The 17,379-nt window shown below is 36.1% G+C and overlaps 1 protein-coding gene across 1 annotated transcript; it reads right to left on the bottom strand.

Moving 5' to 3' along the window:
• Positions 1-3,782: 3,782 nt before the first annotated feature.
• LOC126588778 (transcriptional regulator TAC1-like) lies at positions 3,783-4,388 on the bottom strand. Its single transcript, XM_050253885.1, has one exon. The coding sequence runs from the start codon at positions 4,386-4,388 to the stop codon at positions 3,783-3,785; it is 606 nt and encodes a 201-aa protein (XP_050109842.1).
• Positions 4,389-17,379: the final 12,991 nt, after the last annotated feature.

The following is a 17,379-nucleotide window of genomic DNA, read 5'->3' as shown; positions in this document are numbered from 1 at the left end:
AGGTTTAGGATATTTAAACTCTTTTGTTCTCAGAGATACGATCGATGTAGGATATTTCAATAGGGTTTCCACTCATGCATTTTAGGTTCGAGACTCACCCCTCCCCTATTAATCTTGATTTACTCATAAACAGTAAGTAGAGTCCAACTATTTATCCCAACTTTTGAATATCAACTTATCTCCGACACTATATTTTCCATGAACTCAGTCAAAAACAAATTAAATAAACTGAAAAAGTTCATACTCCGTTGAAACCCTAACCCCAAAAATTAGGTTCAGAGCACTCAGTCACATTTGTTGTGAATAAAAAGTTATACGTCGGTGCCTCTTGTACTACTCGTTAAGAAATTAAACCAAACTCATTGCTCCTAAAACTTGAAAAAATATTCAAGTCAGGAAGTTGAAGTTAATAGGTTAGCTCGAGCCTCCATGGTTCCATATAGTTTGTGTTTTTACTTTAAATTCGTAGAGATATCAACAAAAAAGTGACCTCACAACAAATTACTATAGTTTGCTTGTCAAGGGGGTTAATTATGACATTCAGCTAACATCATCTCTCTAAAATTTGGTTCCTTCTTCCAAGAGCTATTAGGAGACAAACGGAGACTGTTAAATGGCTTACACATATTTTTATTGTTGTTGTTTTTTGTACTTCTTACTCTTCCATATTTTATATTTGTCTATTTATCAGCCATATATTATTTCATCATCTGATTCTAACTCTAACATATAATAGGATGCCCTTTGCTTTGATAACTTAAAGTCAAATATGACGCTGATGAACTTTTGTTTTTTTCTCTTGTTCTATTTGTTCTTGAATTATATACACTATATATGTGCTATATGTATATGTGTGATATAAACTGTGTACTATTTTCTATTAGCGTCGAGCACAACAAGATTAAGTTTAGGAGAAAGATTTACAAGAAACGGTTTTACTATCACAACATCTTGATTTAATAATACACTACTACATATAAGTTTCTCTCATGACATTGCATTATTAAATTGTAACAATAATATATAGCATAGTTTAATAGTGCTTGCAACAATAAAAATATATATATAGCATATATACACACTATACGACTGTAGATATGGGGGAAAATAAAGTATGGACTATCAAAATAGATGCAGGATAAGTGCTCGACTATTGACTAATATCATGGCAAAGTGAGGGCGTGGAGTGTTGAGAAAATTAAGGGCCATTATATGCGTAAGTGAGGGCGTGGAGTGTTGAGAAAGTTAAGGGCCATTATATGCGTTAATTTTAGTGTGAAACATCAACTTTCTTTATAAGATTAGAGAGCATATGTTTATGCACATTTGAAGGCCATGGTTTGCATGTACTCATTTAGTTAAAATTGCTCACTTATTAGGATCAATAATTTTGTTATAAGTGAAGAGGCATGTAAAGATGTTAAGTGTTGTCCACCACTGAAAAGTTATTAAAGAACTTTGCATATGTCTTTGTAAGGAGTTTGACTACTTTCCTGTTGTGGATTAGCTATAAAAATATGTTAAAACTAACATTATTCTTGATTTAGGGTGGAATCTCAACCTATTTCTCATGTCACTTTTGCCTTGATTCGTTCTTGATACTTTCCTAAGTATCTCTCCATGTCAACATAGGATATAAAATTTTACAAATTCTTCAATACAAAATAGAACTTTTTTATTTCCACCAAAGACACTAATAAAACGTGTTTACAGCATGCTTAGTACTTTTCTAGATTTGTAAAAAGCTTATGTGAGCATATTTCCTAATACTATGATGACCAATATCAAGAATTCATTTATCAGACAACCAGATACTGGCTTTTCATGCTCTTCTTATCCCAATTCTTACATGCTCTTCTTATCCCAATTCTTACCTGCTCTTCTTACATATTACATGGAGTTATTAGATCCTTTGAATTGTGAGATTTGTGCAGAAGTATACACTCCATTTAGTGAGTGAGCAAAAGAAATTGTACAATAATTATTGATATTGATTGAAATTTTCCTTTTAACAAGTGCTAACCAAAATAGAGGAAGAAAAATTAAAGAAAAACAATGTATGACAAGCCAGTTCAATGTACTACGTAAAGGCATTGAAATTAAACTCCTTTTACAATGCAGATTATCTAACCTGATAATAAACGCCTACGAATATTCGTAGTAGTAAGTTAATTGAGTACTATGGGTTGAGATACTTTAATAATGATTAAACATAATTAATAACGAAAAAACGTTTGTGGAAACTTATATATATATAGCTATGTATGCTTAGTAATGAATAATTATATCGATTCCTATCAATAATAGAGATTTTTTTTTTGGTATGATACATCAATAAATGAGTTAAATCAGATATACTAACCCGTGGAGATGTTTTCAAAACAACGTTAAAAAAAAAAAAAACAAGGAAGAAGAAAACAGAGTTGGGAGTCCCTTGTAAAAGTTAAAATCAAAATAACAATACCAATTCAAAGAGCAATGGTAATCAATTGCAGATAGTAAGTCCTTTGTAATCGTACTATAAGAACATATTCATGCTAATTTGTTGAAATATTGGGGTTCAACTACCCTTGTAATTATTTTTGTGATCTTTCTTATTCTAGATACAATGTAGATGTACATTAGGCGTGAACAGATTGAATGGATCCCAAATATGGCTTGATCATAAGATCTATATACTGAAGCCAAAGTGTACATGTACCTATACTGCTCTTCCAGTAAAATATAACGAAGTCTTATTCAAACACTATTTTTCAAGTTAATGGACACACACACGTACAAATTGCTAATATGCTTGCCAATTAAAATGATTAATCGTAAAAAAATTAACATCTCAAAATGTATATAAGTACACACACATGTATAGAGAGAGAGAGAGTGAGAGAGAAAGAAGGGTGTTCAGACATAAGATGCTGAGTATTTTAATTACACCATATATATTGACAACATTATTTGCACAATGTAGTATTTGATATGTATGGGCCAAGAAAAAGAAAATCGGAAAAACTTACGACAGACATAATCAAATTAATTAGTCCATGCATTAGATACTAATATCGGCTACATTACTAAGCATATGACTAATTTTTTCACATCCAAAGCACCAACTCGGTCTTTCTCTTAATATGCATCCTTTTGCTTAATTTGAAGATCATGGAATTAACTCTTCCTATATCTCCTCCCCTCCTGTACAAAAAACGAGAATTAATGGGACAGCGAGTAGCTTGTGGAAGTACGAATTGGCAAGTCATGAGATGTGCGCAATCATAAAGCGCGCATAAGCCTTGGCTACATGTATCTGGCTAGGGTTATGTCAAATGTCTTCAGCAACATCGGACATTTGTAAACCCTAAGTTCTACACAACAAAGGCATATAGCTTTTTCATTTTTCCTTGCATACTGATTCAAGGTATTTATAAACACGGTCTATCAATCACTAAAAGGGAGTTTTATAATTCTCTTCACCGAATCACTAGTTTCAGTTGCTTGATCGATCCTTAAGGCTAAATAATGTATATAATTCAGTCAAGGTGCATGCGCTTTGAAACTCAGAAATATATAAAATCTGGAAAATTTTCAGATTTTCTTTATATTGAAGATTTGAACAGTCAAATTGAACCCTTCCCAACAAAAGGTTAATTATGTACGAATTCAAATGTGAAATTCTATACACAACGCCCATAAATTATGAATCAACAATATAAATTAATAAATGAGTTAAAATGTATAAACATGAAAGAGATTAACGATACCGGGATTGAAATAGAGTAAATTCAGACTCATCAAAAGAACTTTCTTGTAGTATTTTCCGTTGATGACGATGAATTTTGAGGCTCAGGTCCTAGTCTAAGCTCAAGGTCTAACTGCGAACCTGATAACTGCAAACTCTTTTCACTTTGATCCCCATGAACTTGTGGTATACCTGGATTTTGATGATGTATGTTATGTGATGGTGTTTGAGAAAATAGTGGGAGTTGTTGGATGGTTGTGTCGCTTTCTTCATCGAGAAACCAAGGCCATGGTGCCCTTGTTGTGCTTCTATCAATATCATGACCAATAGGCTTATCGTGTTGCAAAGAATTGATGGTAGGGAGTATTGGAGAGTACGAGGATGGCATCTTTGGGATGTCCAAAAGTTTTTGTTGTTGTTGGTGTTGGTGTTGGTGTTTAGTTTCAACAGTATTAGATGAGGAGACTTGCTTGAGCTTGGCTTTGTCTTTTCGGTGAATGTTCATGTGCCCTCCTAAAGCTTGTGCATTAGAAAACCCTCTTTTACAAAAATTGCATTCATACGACTTTGCTGCTTGTTTGCTTGCACCTTCTTGTTGTTGATCATCCGATGTCATCACCTGGTCTGAATTTTCTTGATTTGCCTGATTAGACTCCATTGCCAAAACCAAACAATTAACTGAAAAAGAGAGAAGAGAGAGATACAGAAAGGGAGAGAGAGGTTGAGAGATGGGTCAACTTGTTGGTAGTGAAGAATTATATATTAATTTTGGGAGAGAAGGAAGGCCTGCATTCTAGATATTAATAACCTGGAAATTACGTACCATGCTCTAAACAATTTAATTTGGGTAGTGCTATCTACACATCTGTTTTTATTTCTTACACACTCTTCTCAAATTTTAACTGTTAGATCGAATGATTTGAAGACGATCAATGACAAAAAAATAACAAATGTGTGTGGGTGATAAAATTAGGTGTGTGAATAGCACTTTCCGTTAATTTCTTTATATAGTCATAGCATGCTATGAATTTTAATTGTACCAAGGACAAAAAAAAAAAAAATTCAAAACTTAGTCAATTAAACTAGACTGGTTACTCTCTAATTTAGTATATTTTGGTCTTAATTTATAAATATCACTTCTCTATTGGTTTTTGGTATATTATGGTGTATTTATTATATGTTTGGATACGTTTAAAGAAACCAACAAAATTAGTTTGTATCTTTTCTTTTATATTTATTTCCAACTTGTTTTGCCTTCTGGTGTTTCATGGTGGAACTAATTAATCACATATGCTTTAAATTACAACATATATTAATATATAGAGAATCTAGAACACATATAAAATCAAAACGCTAGTATATACTAATATATAATCCATGTATATGTAATGTATTTTTTTCTTTCTTCACTTTCCCTTTTTCTATTTGGGATGAAGTGATAACAACTGTTAGACAATCGACACATATTGATAAATAATTCACGTACAGATGATTTTGAATCAACTTGATATGATGACTTCAGTCTGGTTCTTTGTTTTCTTGTTATATCGATCATGGCAAAAAGTTATTGCTAAAAATAAGTTCCATTTTTTGGGGGAGGGGGGGGGGGGTGTGGTGTGGTGTTGTTGTTTAGCAGTTGATACTTGATAGTTCAAATTATATAAGATCTTGCTCTTCGAGATTATAAAGAGAACAAAAGGGGTTATTTTTATAGCAATTGTGACATGAGATATTAATGACCTCTTTCTGTACGCCTAAATTATTTGCAAAAATTACACATCTATACATATTATTGACAACATCATAAATGATCATGCATGCATGTGTACAAACATATTAACTAATTTTTGATCTAGTGATAGGTCTCTTCTTAATATTAAAATTTGAATTTTAATGATACGTCTCTTTTTAATATTAGACTTAGGGCTGATTTCGGTTCAGTAACCCAATAGAAAACCGAAACCAAACAATTCAGGAAGAAGAAAAACTAACCAAAATCAAACAAAAAAAATTCAGTTTTCCAAAAATCGGTGATCATGTCCCGATTTCCGTACTGAGTTTTGGGAATGTTCGGGTTTGAGATTTTTCGGGTCAAGTTCGGGTATTTTGATAATTTTTTCCAGCCTTAATTGGAATGGTGCCAAATTTGAATTCTTGAATAAAATTAAAACATGCATGCATGTGTTATCAATGAATAATGATTAATTGTATGCCATAATTGTATTAAGAGAATTCTCATTGACAATGACAAACTTGTCTAAACATCACCACTTTAACGTTTGATTGATTCCAACTTTTCCATTTCAACATTTGTTTATCACTTGTGGCGTCTTTGCTAGGGTTTCGGCCGAACAGGCTGCAGCCAAATGGTATCTGTAGTGTTATAAATATATTGCCATTCGACAGCCAAAGTCTTGGTAAGACTTTGAATGTAGAGATATAATTTGATCAATCTTATGAGCAAGTCCGCCGAAGCCCGACAACAGAGTCCACCCTGGTAATATGGTTTCATCTGTTATAATGTAATTAGTACTCACATAAATGAGAAAAACGAAGCTGACAATTAGATTAAGTCATCCTAATAAGAACCAACTGGCATCGTCTCAGCCCTAGGTATTTGCCACGTGGAAGCATAAGACAAATAGCTGCTTGGTTGATCCTTTCTTTTAAAATCAATAGTAGTTTTCTCTTCATTTGTAATTGAGATGTTTTAGATTTTATTTTCGGCAAAGGAAATTTTTTAACTAAAACTATTAACTGAGTTTAGCCCAGTCCTCCACCCCCTTAGTGTAGTTAATATCGAATGTATTAAAAAAATAATTCCTAATTGAATACATCTAAAATTTTATAACTCTTCTAATGGCATGTTCTTGTATGATACGAGTATAATAAGGAATATGAATATGAAGGATTAGGGATGAGAAGGATTGGGTATCAGATAAACACTTTCTTCCATGTTAATGTTAATGGGATACCTTGAATTTTGAGGTATTTCATGCCAAAATTCATGTGAAATCACCTTATTTATTCATTCTTTTAGTGTTGGTAAACAAAAGATATGAAACCAATAGAAATTTTGTACCCTTATATCTTAATTGAATACACTATCGGACAATCGTTTAAAATTCTCTCCTTGTTGTAAATAGTGGGTTGCCCACATGTGTATAGTAAAGTATAAAATGTGAATAGTAAGTTTTCATTGAGGTGGCTCTATAAATAGAGCACTTCGGTTGTTCAATGAATTAGAACATTAAGAAGAGAAAATGAAGAAATATAATACTCTCAGTATCCCTCATTTTCTAATATCTGCAATACTTTTGTCAGTGTGATATTTTGCACCACTTCGTACTCGTTCTTACCAAAGGTTATTTCTCTACTTTTGCCTATTCATAACACGTTTACTTCTATCTTTGATTTTTTGTTCGGTGTAACTCTTGACTACTAACCCAATGTTTATTTATGCAATTCAAAATGGTGCGATATCATCACCTATCGTGAACTGCAGATCTAATTTTACTGCAAATTTTAAGTGGAGCGGTATAATCGCCCACCCTATCCTGCATATTTAAATTTACCTGCTATTTAATTTTATCGCAATTTTAGGTGGTGTGGAATAATCACCCACTCTGCTTTGCATATTTAAATTTTATCGCAATTTCAGGTGGTGCGGTATAATCGTCCACCCTGCTTTGCATATTTAAATTTTATCGCAATTTCAGGTGGTGCGGTATAAGCGTCCACCTTACTCTACATATTTAAATTTTCTTGCTGTTTAAGGTAGTACGGGATAATCGCCCATCCTATACTTGTTTCGATGAGAATGGTGCAGTACAATTGCCCTTCTCATTAATCATGTAAATCTCGAGCTTGAAGTTTCAAGTACTTATCATTTTGGCCTGAAGATAAAAAATTTGTAAGAACCAGAAGTTCTAACAATATATTCCTCCAGAACACATATTATTGCAAGTTCTTACACAACTCATTTTTATTTTAGAAAAGAAAATGGCAAACTTGGCAAAGCTTGATTTTGCTGCCCTGGACATTATTGGGAATAATTACCTTACCTGGGTACTGGATACCAAGATCCATTTGGAAGTAGCAAATCTTGGAAATACCATCAGGGAAGAGAGCAGCTCAGCCTCTCAAAATCGGGTGAAGGCCATGATTTTTATTCATCGCCATCTTGATGAGGCACTAAAGAGCGAGTACTTAATGGTTGAAGATCCGTTAGCCCTTTGGAAGACATTGAGAAACAGATACAATCATCAGACAACGATGATTTTTCCAAGAGCTCGCTATGACTGGACTCACCTAAGGATCCAGGATTTCAAGTCAGTGGCTGAGTAAAATTCGGCGTTGTTCAGAATTACCTCTCAGATGAAACTCTGTGGGGATACTATTACTGATGATATGTTATTGGAAAAGACTTTCAGCACATTCCACGCCTCTAACATGCTCCTACAGCAGCATTATAGAGCATGAGGCTTTACTAAATACAACCAGTTGATATCTGTGCTCCTGGTAGCTGAACAGAACAATGAGCTCCTGATGGAAAAACCATAATTCCCAAACTATTGGATCAGCATCGTTCCCAGAAGTGAATGTTGCTTCCCTTGAAAGGAATACCATATTCTCCTATGGTAATAATTACAAACGAGGACGTGACCACAAGCAAGGCCGGTGGAAAGGGAAAGGCAAGAACCATGGTGTCCAGTTTCACAACCAAGTTCCAAGGTATAATCTAGGCCCGAGCTTTAAAAATGCAAATCGCCAGAAAGGAAAAACTCATATGAACACTCCTAGAAATCCTGAAGGAGTTTGCCATAGGTGTGGTGGCAACGGACATTGGGCGCGTACTTGTCGCACCCCAAAGCATCTGGTGGAGCTGTATCAAGCCTATTGTAAGGAGAAGGGTGTCGAGATCAATTTCTTCGACCAGGCTCAACCAATGAAAACTCCTGATTCAGTGACCAATTTATCAGGACAGTTAAACACAACCCACTTGGATGCTACAAACTTTATTAATGAAAGAGGGAATGAAGTTTATGGGTTCGATTGAATTATTTATGTTTAATGTACTCTTGTTATTTGTAGTTGTGGTTTAATGCTCGCATTTTCAATTCAATAAAAGTAGTATTCCAGTATGAATAAACTGCTTTTTCTTTACTCAGAGAACATGGATAAAAATTATGGTTATTCTCAAAACAAGAGCAATGACGGAGACTTTTGTCTTGCAGACAGCGCAACCACGCATTCAATACTTCGAGATCGAAAGTATTTCTCGAATTTGGTACTTGCAAAAGTAAAGGTAACAACAATATCAGGGCAATCAGATATAATTGAAGGCTCAGGAAAAGCCCAGATTATGTTACCAAATGGAACAATATTGTCCATAAAGAATGCATTATATGCTACTTGATCCATTCGAAATTTGTTGAATTTTAAAGACATACGTTTAAATGGATACCACATTGAAACGAAAAGTGTAGAAAATGTGGAATATTTATGCATTACCTCCAATGATATCCAGAAGCGTATATTGGAGAATTTGTATGGTTTATCGAGTGTATTGTATTATACATACATAAAGACAGTTGAGGCATATACTGTCATGAACCAGAAGTTCATTGATTCAAAGGTTAACATGCTTTGGCATGACCGTCTAGGTCATCCAGGATCTACCATGATACGTAGAATCATTACCAATTCTAATGGACATCCATTATTGAGCAGACACATTGATGTCTCAAATGATAACCCTTGCAAGGCTTGTTCCCAAGAGAAGTTGGTAATTAGACCATCACAACTAAAGATTGATGAAGAATCCCCATCATTTTTGCAAAGAATTCAAGGGGATATTTGTGGACCTATTCAACCACCTTGTGGACCATTTCAATATTTTATGGTTTTGGTTGATGCATCTACCCGATGGTCACATGTTTGCCTATTGTCTACTCAAAATGTAGCTTTTGCGAGACTTTTTGCTCAGATAATTAAGTTGCGAGCACAGTTCCCAGATCATCCCATTATAACGCTGGCGAATTTACATCTCAAACCTTTGATGATTACTGTATGGCATTGGGCATTGATGTTGAACACCATGTTCCTCATGTCCATACTTAAAATGGTTTAGCAGAGGCATTTATCAAGCGGCTTCAATTAATTGCCCGCACTCTGCTCCTGAAAACGAAATTGTCAGTCTCTGCATGGGGACATGCCATATTACATGATGCATCATTGGTTAGATTGAGACCCATAGCCAACCACCAATGTTCATCAATACAACTTGTGTTTGGACATCAGCCAAACATTTCACACTTACGAGTTTTTGGTTGTGTTGTTTATGTGCCTATTGCACCGCCATAACGAACTAAAATGGGACCTCAGCGCAAACTGGGAATTCATGTGGGTTTTGATTCACCATCTATCATTAGATATTTGGAACCTTTGACTGGTGAATGTTTACAGCTCGTTTTGCTGATTGTCATTTTGATGAGACAATTTTCCCGTCGTTAGGGGGAGAAAAGACCGTTCCAGAAGAACGGCAAGAGCTAACATGGGTTGTTCCCACCTTATCTCATTTTGATCCACGAAGCACTCAATGTGAAAATGAAGTGAAAAGGATCGTTCATCTTCATGGTATTGCTAATCAAATGCCAGATGCATTTAATGATGCTTCAAAAGTGACACAGTCACATATACCAGCTGCAAACGCACCAGCAAGAATTGATGTCCCTGTTGGATAAAATAAAGTGGCAGTGAATGATTCATCTAGTGCACGCCTGAAGCGTGGTAGACCTCCAGGTTCAAAAGATTCAGCCTATCGAAAGAAAAATATGAGGGTACAGTTGAACCCAAATGAAATCATTCATGAAAAGAAAATGAATGATAAATCCACAATTTATGATTCTGTACTTCCAGAAAAAGAAAATGTCCTTGATGAGACACTTGTCCCTGAAGAGACAGAAGTACATGAAAGCAAAGAAATATCCATAAATTATGCATGTACTAATGAATTGTGGGATCAAAATAAAATAATCATTAACGACATATTTGCATTTGCAATAGCCACTGAAATTATATTAAGTGATGCTATTGAGCCTCGCTATGTTGATGAATGAAGACAGAGACAAGATTGGCCTAAGTGGAAAAATGCAATCCAGGCAGAATTAAATTCCTTGGAAAGACGAAGTGTTTTTGGACCAGTAGTCCAAACCCCGCCTAGTGTGAACCCCGTAGGTTACAAATGGGTATTCACAAGGAAACGCAACGAGAAAAACGAGATTACAAGATATAAAACATGACTCGTTGCACAAGGTTTTTCATAAAGACCTGTAATTGATTATGAAGAGACATACTCTTCTGTAATGGACGCAATTACGTTCCGTTACTTAATAAGTTTGGTGATTTCAGAAAAACTTGACATGCGACTTATGGATGTCATCACCGCGTATCTATATGGAGAATTAGATACTGATATATATATGAAAGTCCCAGAAGGACTTAAGTTGCCTAAAGCAACTAACAAACCACGAGGTATGTTCTCAATCAAATTAAGGCGATCACTGTATGGGCTGAAACAATCTGGGCGAATGTGGTATAATCGTCTCAGTGAGTATTTGATTAAAGAAGGATATGCCAACAATGTCATCCGCCCTTGTGTGTTCATTAAGAAATCAAATACTGGATTTGCTATAGTGGCAGTATACGTCGATGATATGAACCTAATTGGAACCCCTGAAGAGCTCAATAAAACTGCTGAATATCTGAAAAGCGAATTTGAAATGAAAGACCTTGGGAAAACAAAATATTGTCTCAGCCTGCAGATCGAGCATTGTGCTAATGGAATTTTGGTCCATCAATCAGCTTACATTGAAAAGATACTGAAGCGATTTGGCATGGACTGGACTTATCCACTTAACACCTCAATGGTCATTCGTTCTTTAAACATTAAGAAAGATCAATTCCGTCTAAAAGAAGATGATGAACTGGTCATTGGTCCAGAAGTACCATACTTGAGCGTAATAGGTGCTTTATTATATTTAGCACAATGTACTAGACCAGATATAGCTTTTTCAGTTAACTTGTTAGCCAGGTACAGCTTTGCTCCAACAATTTGTCATTAGAAGAGAGTCAAAGATGTTCTACGATACCTTCGTGGGACAACAGATATGGGTCTCTTCTACTCAGACAAGCCCACAAATGAATAGATCCTTGTTGGATACACAGATGCTGGTTTTCTCTCCGATCAGCATAAAGCCCGCTCACAAAATGGATATGTGTTCACTAATGGAGATACTGCAATTTCATGGCGATCAATGATCTATCTTCCAATCACTCGGAAATAATTGTTTTACATGAAGCAAGTTGTGAATGTTCTTGGTTAAGATCAATGATCCATCACATCCGGAATTCATGTGGTCTACCTTTAAAGACAGACACTCTAACTGTCATCCATGAAGATAATGCAGCTTGTGTTGCCCAGATGAAGGAAAGATTCATCAAAGGTGATAAGACTAAACACATATCTCCAAGATTTTCCAGTGCACATGAACTTCAGAAGAGTAAAGTTATTGAAGTCAGATAAATCCGTTCCAATGAAAATTTAGCAGATTTGTTCACCAAATCTCTACCAAAGTGCACATTTTAGAAGTTAGTGCAGGGAATCGGATTATGTGGGCTTACAAATTTGAAGAATGCGGAATCAGGGGGAAATACAGTTCAGGAGAGCATCCATGATACATGCATGTTGTACTCTTTTTCCTTCGATTAGGATTTTTTCCCATTGGGTTTTTCCTATCAAGGTTTTAACGAGGCAACATAAGCATGCTCAACACCATCCAGGTAAAGTTGTACTCTTTTTCCTTTGCTATGATTTTTTTTCCCACTAGGTTTTTCCAGGCAAGGTTTTAACGAGGCAACTGATATTGATATGTGGGCATCCAAGGGGGAGTGTTGTAAATAGTGGGTTGCCCACATGTGTATAGTAATGTGTATAGTAAAGTATCACATGTGTATAGTAATGTGTATAGTAAAGTATCACATGTGAATAGTAAGTTTTGTAAGTTTTCGTTGAGGTGACTCTATAAATAAAACACTTCGGTTGTTCAATGAATTAGAACATTAAGAAGAGAAAAGGAAGAAATATAATACTCTCAGTATCCCTCATTTTCTAATATCTGCAATACTTTTGTCAGTGTGATATTTTGTACTACTTCGTCCTCGTTCTTACCAAAGGTTATTTCTTTACTTTTGCCTATTTATAACACTCCTGAATTTGTTAAAAATAATCCCTCAAAAAGCCCAATTCAATCACCCTAATTTGACTTTCACTTTTCTTTGTCTTCCAAAATTTGGACCTCAAAATTTGGTTTGTTTAGGCTTTTATTTAGGCTCTTTCATGACCCATGGGTAACACTAGAGAATTATGGCTTTTAAGTTGGGCATCCTCTTTTATGAGAAGTTCTTTCTGGAGGAAATTCATTGGGCTTGATGTTTCTTTTCAATTGTTCTTTTATCATTTCAACCGTATCCTCTATATCAAGTGTTGATGCCTAAAAATACAAAGTCATGACTAAACTTGGTTGGTTTAAGTCATATCACTCGTGTTAGGCTCTCCGAATATAGCCTTTCATGCGATTAAATCTCTAAAATATATCGTTCAAGGATAGGAAGGATCAGTCGTCATATACTTTTCAGGAAATCAGAAGTACCAGATGTGTTGTTAGACCACACAAAACTACCTCAACTATGGATTAAACTACAATCTCATACCTCATATTTTAAAAATTACAATGTCATATCTCATCTTATGAATTTGTTGCAATGTCACATCTTCGTTAGTTTTTTTCTCTATTTCTCTGTTGATGTGGCTTGAGATGGGGCCCACTTCCTAGCCCAATTGGATTAAAAAACTAATTAAATATTAAAAAAATTAACAACAACAACAAAGCCTTTTCCCACTAAGTGGGGTCGGCTATATGAATCATAAAACGTCATTGTGCTCGGTCCTGTGTCACTTCTTTCGTTAGATCCAAGTACTCTAAGTCTTTTCTTAGAGTCTCTTCCAAAGTCTTCCTAGATCTTCCTCTACCCCTTCGGCCTTGAACCTCTGTCCTGTAATCGCATCATCAAACTGGAGCGTCAGTAGACTTTCGTTTCACATGTCCAAACCACCGTAACCGATTTTCTCTCATATTTCCTTCAATTTTGGCTACTCCTACTTTGCCTTAGATATCCTCATTCCTAATCTTATCATTTCTCGCGTGCCCACACATCCAACGAAGCATTCTTATCTTCGCCACACCCATTTTATGTATGTGTTGATGCTTCACCACCTAACATTCCGTGCCATAAAGTATTGCCGGCGTTATTGTTATCCTATAAAAATTTTCCTTGAGCTTTAGTGGCATATGGCAGTCACGTAACACGCCAGATACACTCTTCCATTTCATCTATCCAGCTTGTATTCTATGGTTGAGGTCTTCATCCAACTCTCATTTCTTTTGCAATATAGATCATAGGTAGCGAAAACAGTCGCTATTTGACACTTCCTGATTTTCAATCCTCACCCCTAACTCATTTGAGCCTCCGTTACTCCATATACTCTGTCTTTGACCGACTTAGGCGAAGACCTTTAGATTCTAACACTTCTCTCCAAAGGTTAAGCTTCACATTTACTCATTCTCGAGTTTCATCTATCAACACTATATCGTCTGCGAAAAGCATACACCAAGGAATATCATCTTGAATATGTGTCATTAACTCATCCATTACTAATGCAAAAAGGTAAGGACTTAAAGATGAGCCTTGATGTAACCCTACAATTATGGGGAAGTTTTCAGTTTGTCATTCGTGAGTTCTTACGACAATCCTTACTCCATCATACATATCTTTTATAGCTTGGATATATGCAACTCGTACTCATTTCTTCTCTAAAATCCTCTAAGAATGTCTCTTGGGACACTATCATACGCCTTTTCCAAATCTATAAAAACCATGTGGAAATCCTTTTTCATATCTCTATATCTTTCCATTGATCTTTGTAAGAGATAGATTACCTCCATGGTTGAGTGCCCTGGCATGAACCCGAATTGGTTGTCTGAGACCCGTGTCTCTTGCCTTAGTCTATGCTCAATTACTCTCTCCCAGAGCTTCATTGTATGACTCATTAACTTAATTCATTGTATGACTCATTAACTTAATACCCTTGTAGTTCATGCAATTTTGTATGTCGCCCTTATTCTTGTAGATAGGCACCAAAGTGCTCTTTTGTCACTCATTTGGCACCTTCTTCATTTTCAAAATCCTATTGAAAAGGTTTGTGAGTCATGATATACTTGTCTCTCCCAAAACTTTCCACACTTCGATCGGTATATCATCTGGGCCTATTGCTTTTCCATGCTTCATCTTTTTCAATGCTACAACCACTTCTTCCTTCCTATTTTGGCGGTAAAATGAGTAGTTTCTACACTCTTCTGAGTTACTCAACTCCCCCAAAGAAGTACTATTTTCATGTCCTTCATTGAAAAGATTATGAATATAACCTCTCCATCTGTCTTTAACTGCGTTCTCTGTAACAAGAACTTTTCCATTCTCATCCTTGATACACCTCACTTGGTTTAGGTCCCTTGTCTTCTTTACCCTTGCTCTAGCTAGTTTATAGATATCCAACTCTCCCTCTTTGGTATCTAGTTGCTTACAGATATCGTCAAAAGTTGCTAGCTTAGCTTTTCTCACAGCTTTCTTTGCCTCATTCTTTGCTATTCTATACTTTTCATTGTTTTCATCAGTCATATCCTTGTATAAGGCTTTACAACATTCCTTCTTAGCCTTAACCTTTGTCGGTACCTCCTCATTCCTCCACCAAGATTCCTTTTGGTATGGAGCAAAACCTTTAGACTCTCATAATACCCCTTTTGCTACTTTTCGGATACAACTAGCCATGAAATCCCACATTTGGCTAGCTTCCCCCTCTCTATCGCAAATGAATTGGGTGATTATTTTCTTTTTAAAAATAGCTTGTTTTCCTCCTTTTAGATTCCACCATTTAGTCCTTGGGCACTTCAAGGTCTTGTTTTTTTTCTCTCTCTTTTGATATGTATATCCATTACCAATAAGCGATGTTGATTAACCAAGCTCTCTCACGGTATAACGTTACAATTTTTAAAAGTTATACGATCCCTTTTCCTCATTAGAAAAAAATTTATTTGTGTTTTTGACAACCCGCTCTTGTAGGTGATCACATGTTCTTTTCTCTTCTTAAAGAATGTGTTGGCTAAGAAGAGATCGTATGCCATTGCTAAATCCAAGATGGCTTCCCCATCCTCATTTCTTTCCCCAAAACCATGGCCACCATGAAAACCTCCACAGTTGCTTATCTCATTGCCCACATGTCCATTTAAATCTCCTCCTATAAATACCTTCTCTGTCTGAGTGATTCCTTGCACCAAGTCTCCAAGGTCTTCCCAAAATTTCTCTTTCAAACTCGTATCCAACCCTACTTGAGGTGCGTACGCACTAATCACATTGATGAGTTCTTGTCCTATTATAATCTTGATTGCCATAATTCTATCTCCTACCCTATTGACATTTACAACATCTTATGTCAAGATCTTGTCCAAGATGATGCCAACACCATTTCTCGTTCTATTTGTGCCTAAATACCAAAGTTTAAAACCTGAGTTTTCGAGATCCTTTACTTTAAGACCAACCAACTTAGTTTCTTGTAGGCACGTAATGCTTATCCTTCTCCTCACCATAACTTCCACTACTTCCATAGATTTTCCCGTTAGGGTTCCTATATTCCACGTTCTTAAACGCATTCTACTCTCTTGAACTCTACCCTCTTATCCTAGCTTTTTTAGGTCAAAGTACTTCATTTGCGTGTCATGTGTAAAGTTGATAGGAGCAGATGCTTCCAAACAACTTTGAGTTGAGCCGTTCAAAAAAAAGTTTTTATGGCCCCCTTGCTCATTTAACACTGCATTCGGGTACCAATGGAGATACAACGATCCTTATTCACTTATCACTGTGCTCAGGCCACACAGTGCGCCACTTACGGGTGACGACCTAGCTTTAGTGCAATTTCGTTCAGGATTCATTATCATAAAGATTTGATGTAAGATATAAGTGCCGGCTATCGACTACTTGACACCCTTCCCCTCCTCCTCAAACCCATCACCTTCACCCTTCTTTCCCAGTCTATCAGTCTCCCCCAACAATCATTCCTTCACTGTCAAAACCAAAACCAACCGCCGCTCTCACCCACCAATCACCACACTCTCTCCCTAGACCAATCCAACAAACCCATGTGTCTGCTGTGATCTGCATATCTGCACCGACCCTTTTCGTAAGCGAGCTTTCCCAGGTAAGTTTACGGCAAACTTCCACTGCTCTCGGTGTCACGAATAGGATCCACCCAGAGTTCACGCTATTTGGTTGTCGTTCATGGCAGGTCGAACTGTGGAATTCTCAGGATTTTAACGCCGGTGATCTGGCATTTGGAGAAAACGATGAGGTGCAGCAGTAGAGATTGTGCGGAATGTGGTGAAGGAGGAGAGAAAACACCTTGTCTTGTTGGTTCTTCGTCTTCTCTCACTCGGCCATGAAACCCAGTCAATTCTTTTTCTTTCCATTCAAGATTCAGA

This window comes from Malus sylvestris, chromosome 11 (genome assembly GCF_916048215.2).
Source record: "Malus sylvestris chromosome 11, drMalSylv7.2, whole genome shotgun sequence".
Lineage (NCBI taxonomy): Eukaryota > Viridiplantae > Streptophyta > Magnoliopsida > Rosales > Rosaceae > Malus > Malus sylvestris.
The sequence above is the reverse complement of the archived record's forward strand: the minus strand, read 5'-3'. Positions and strand labels throughout refer to the sequence as shown.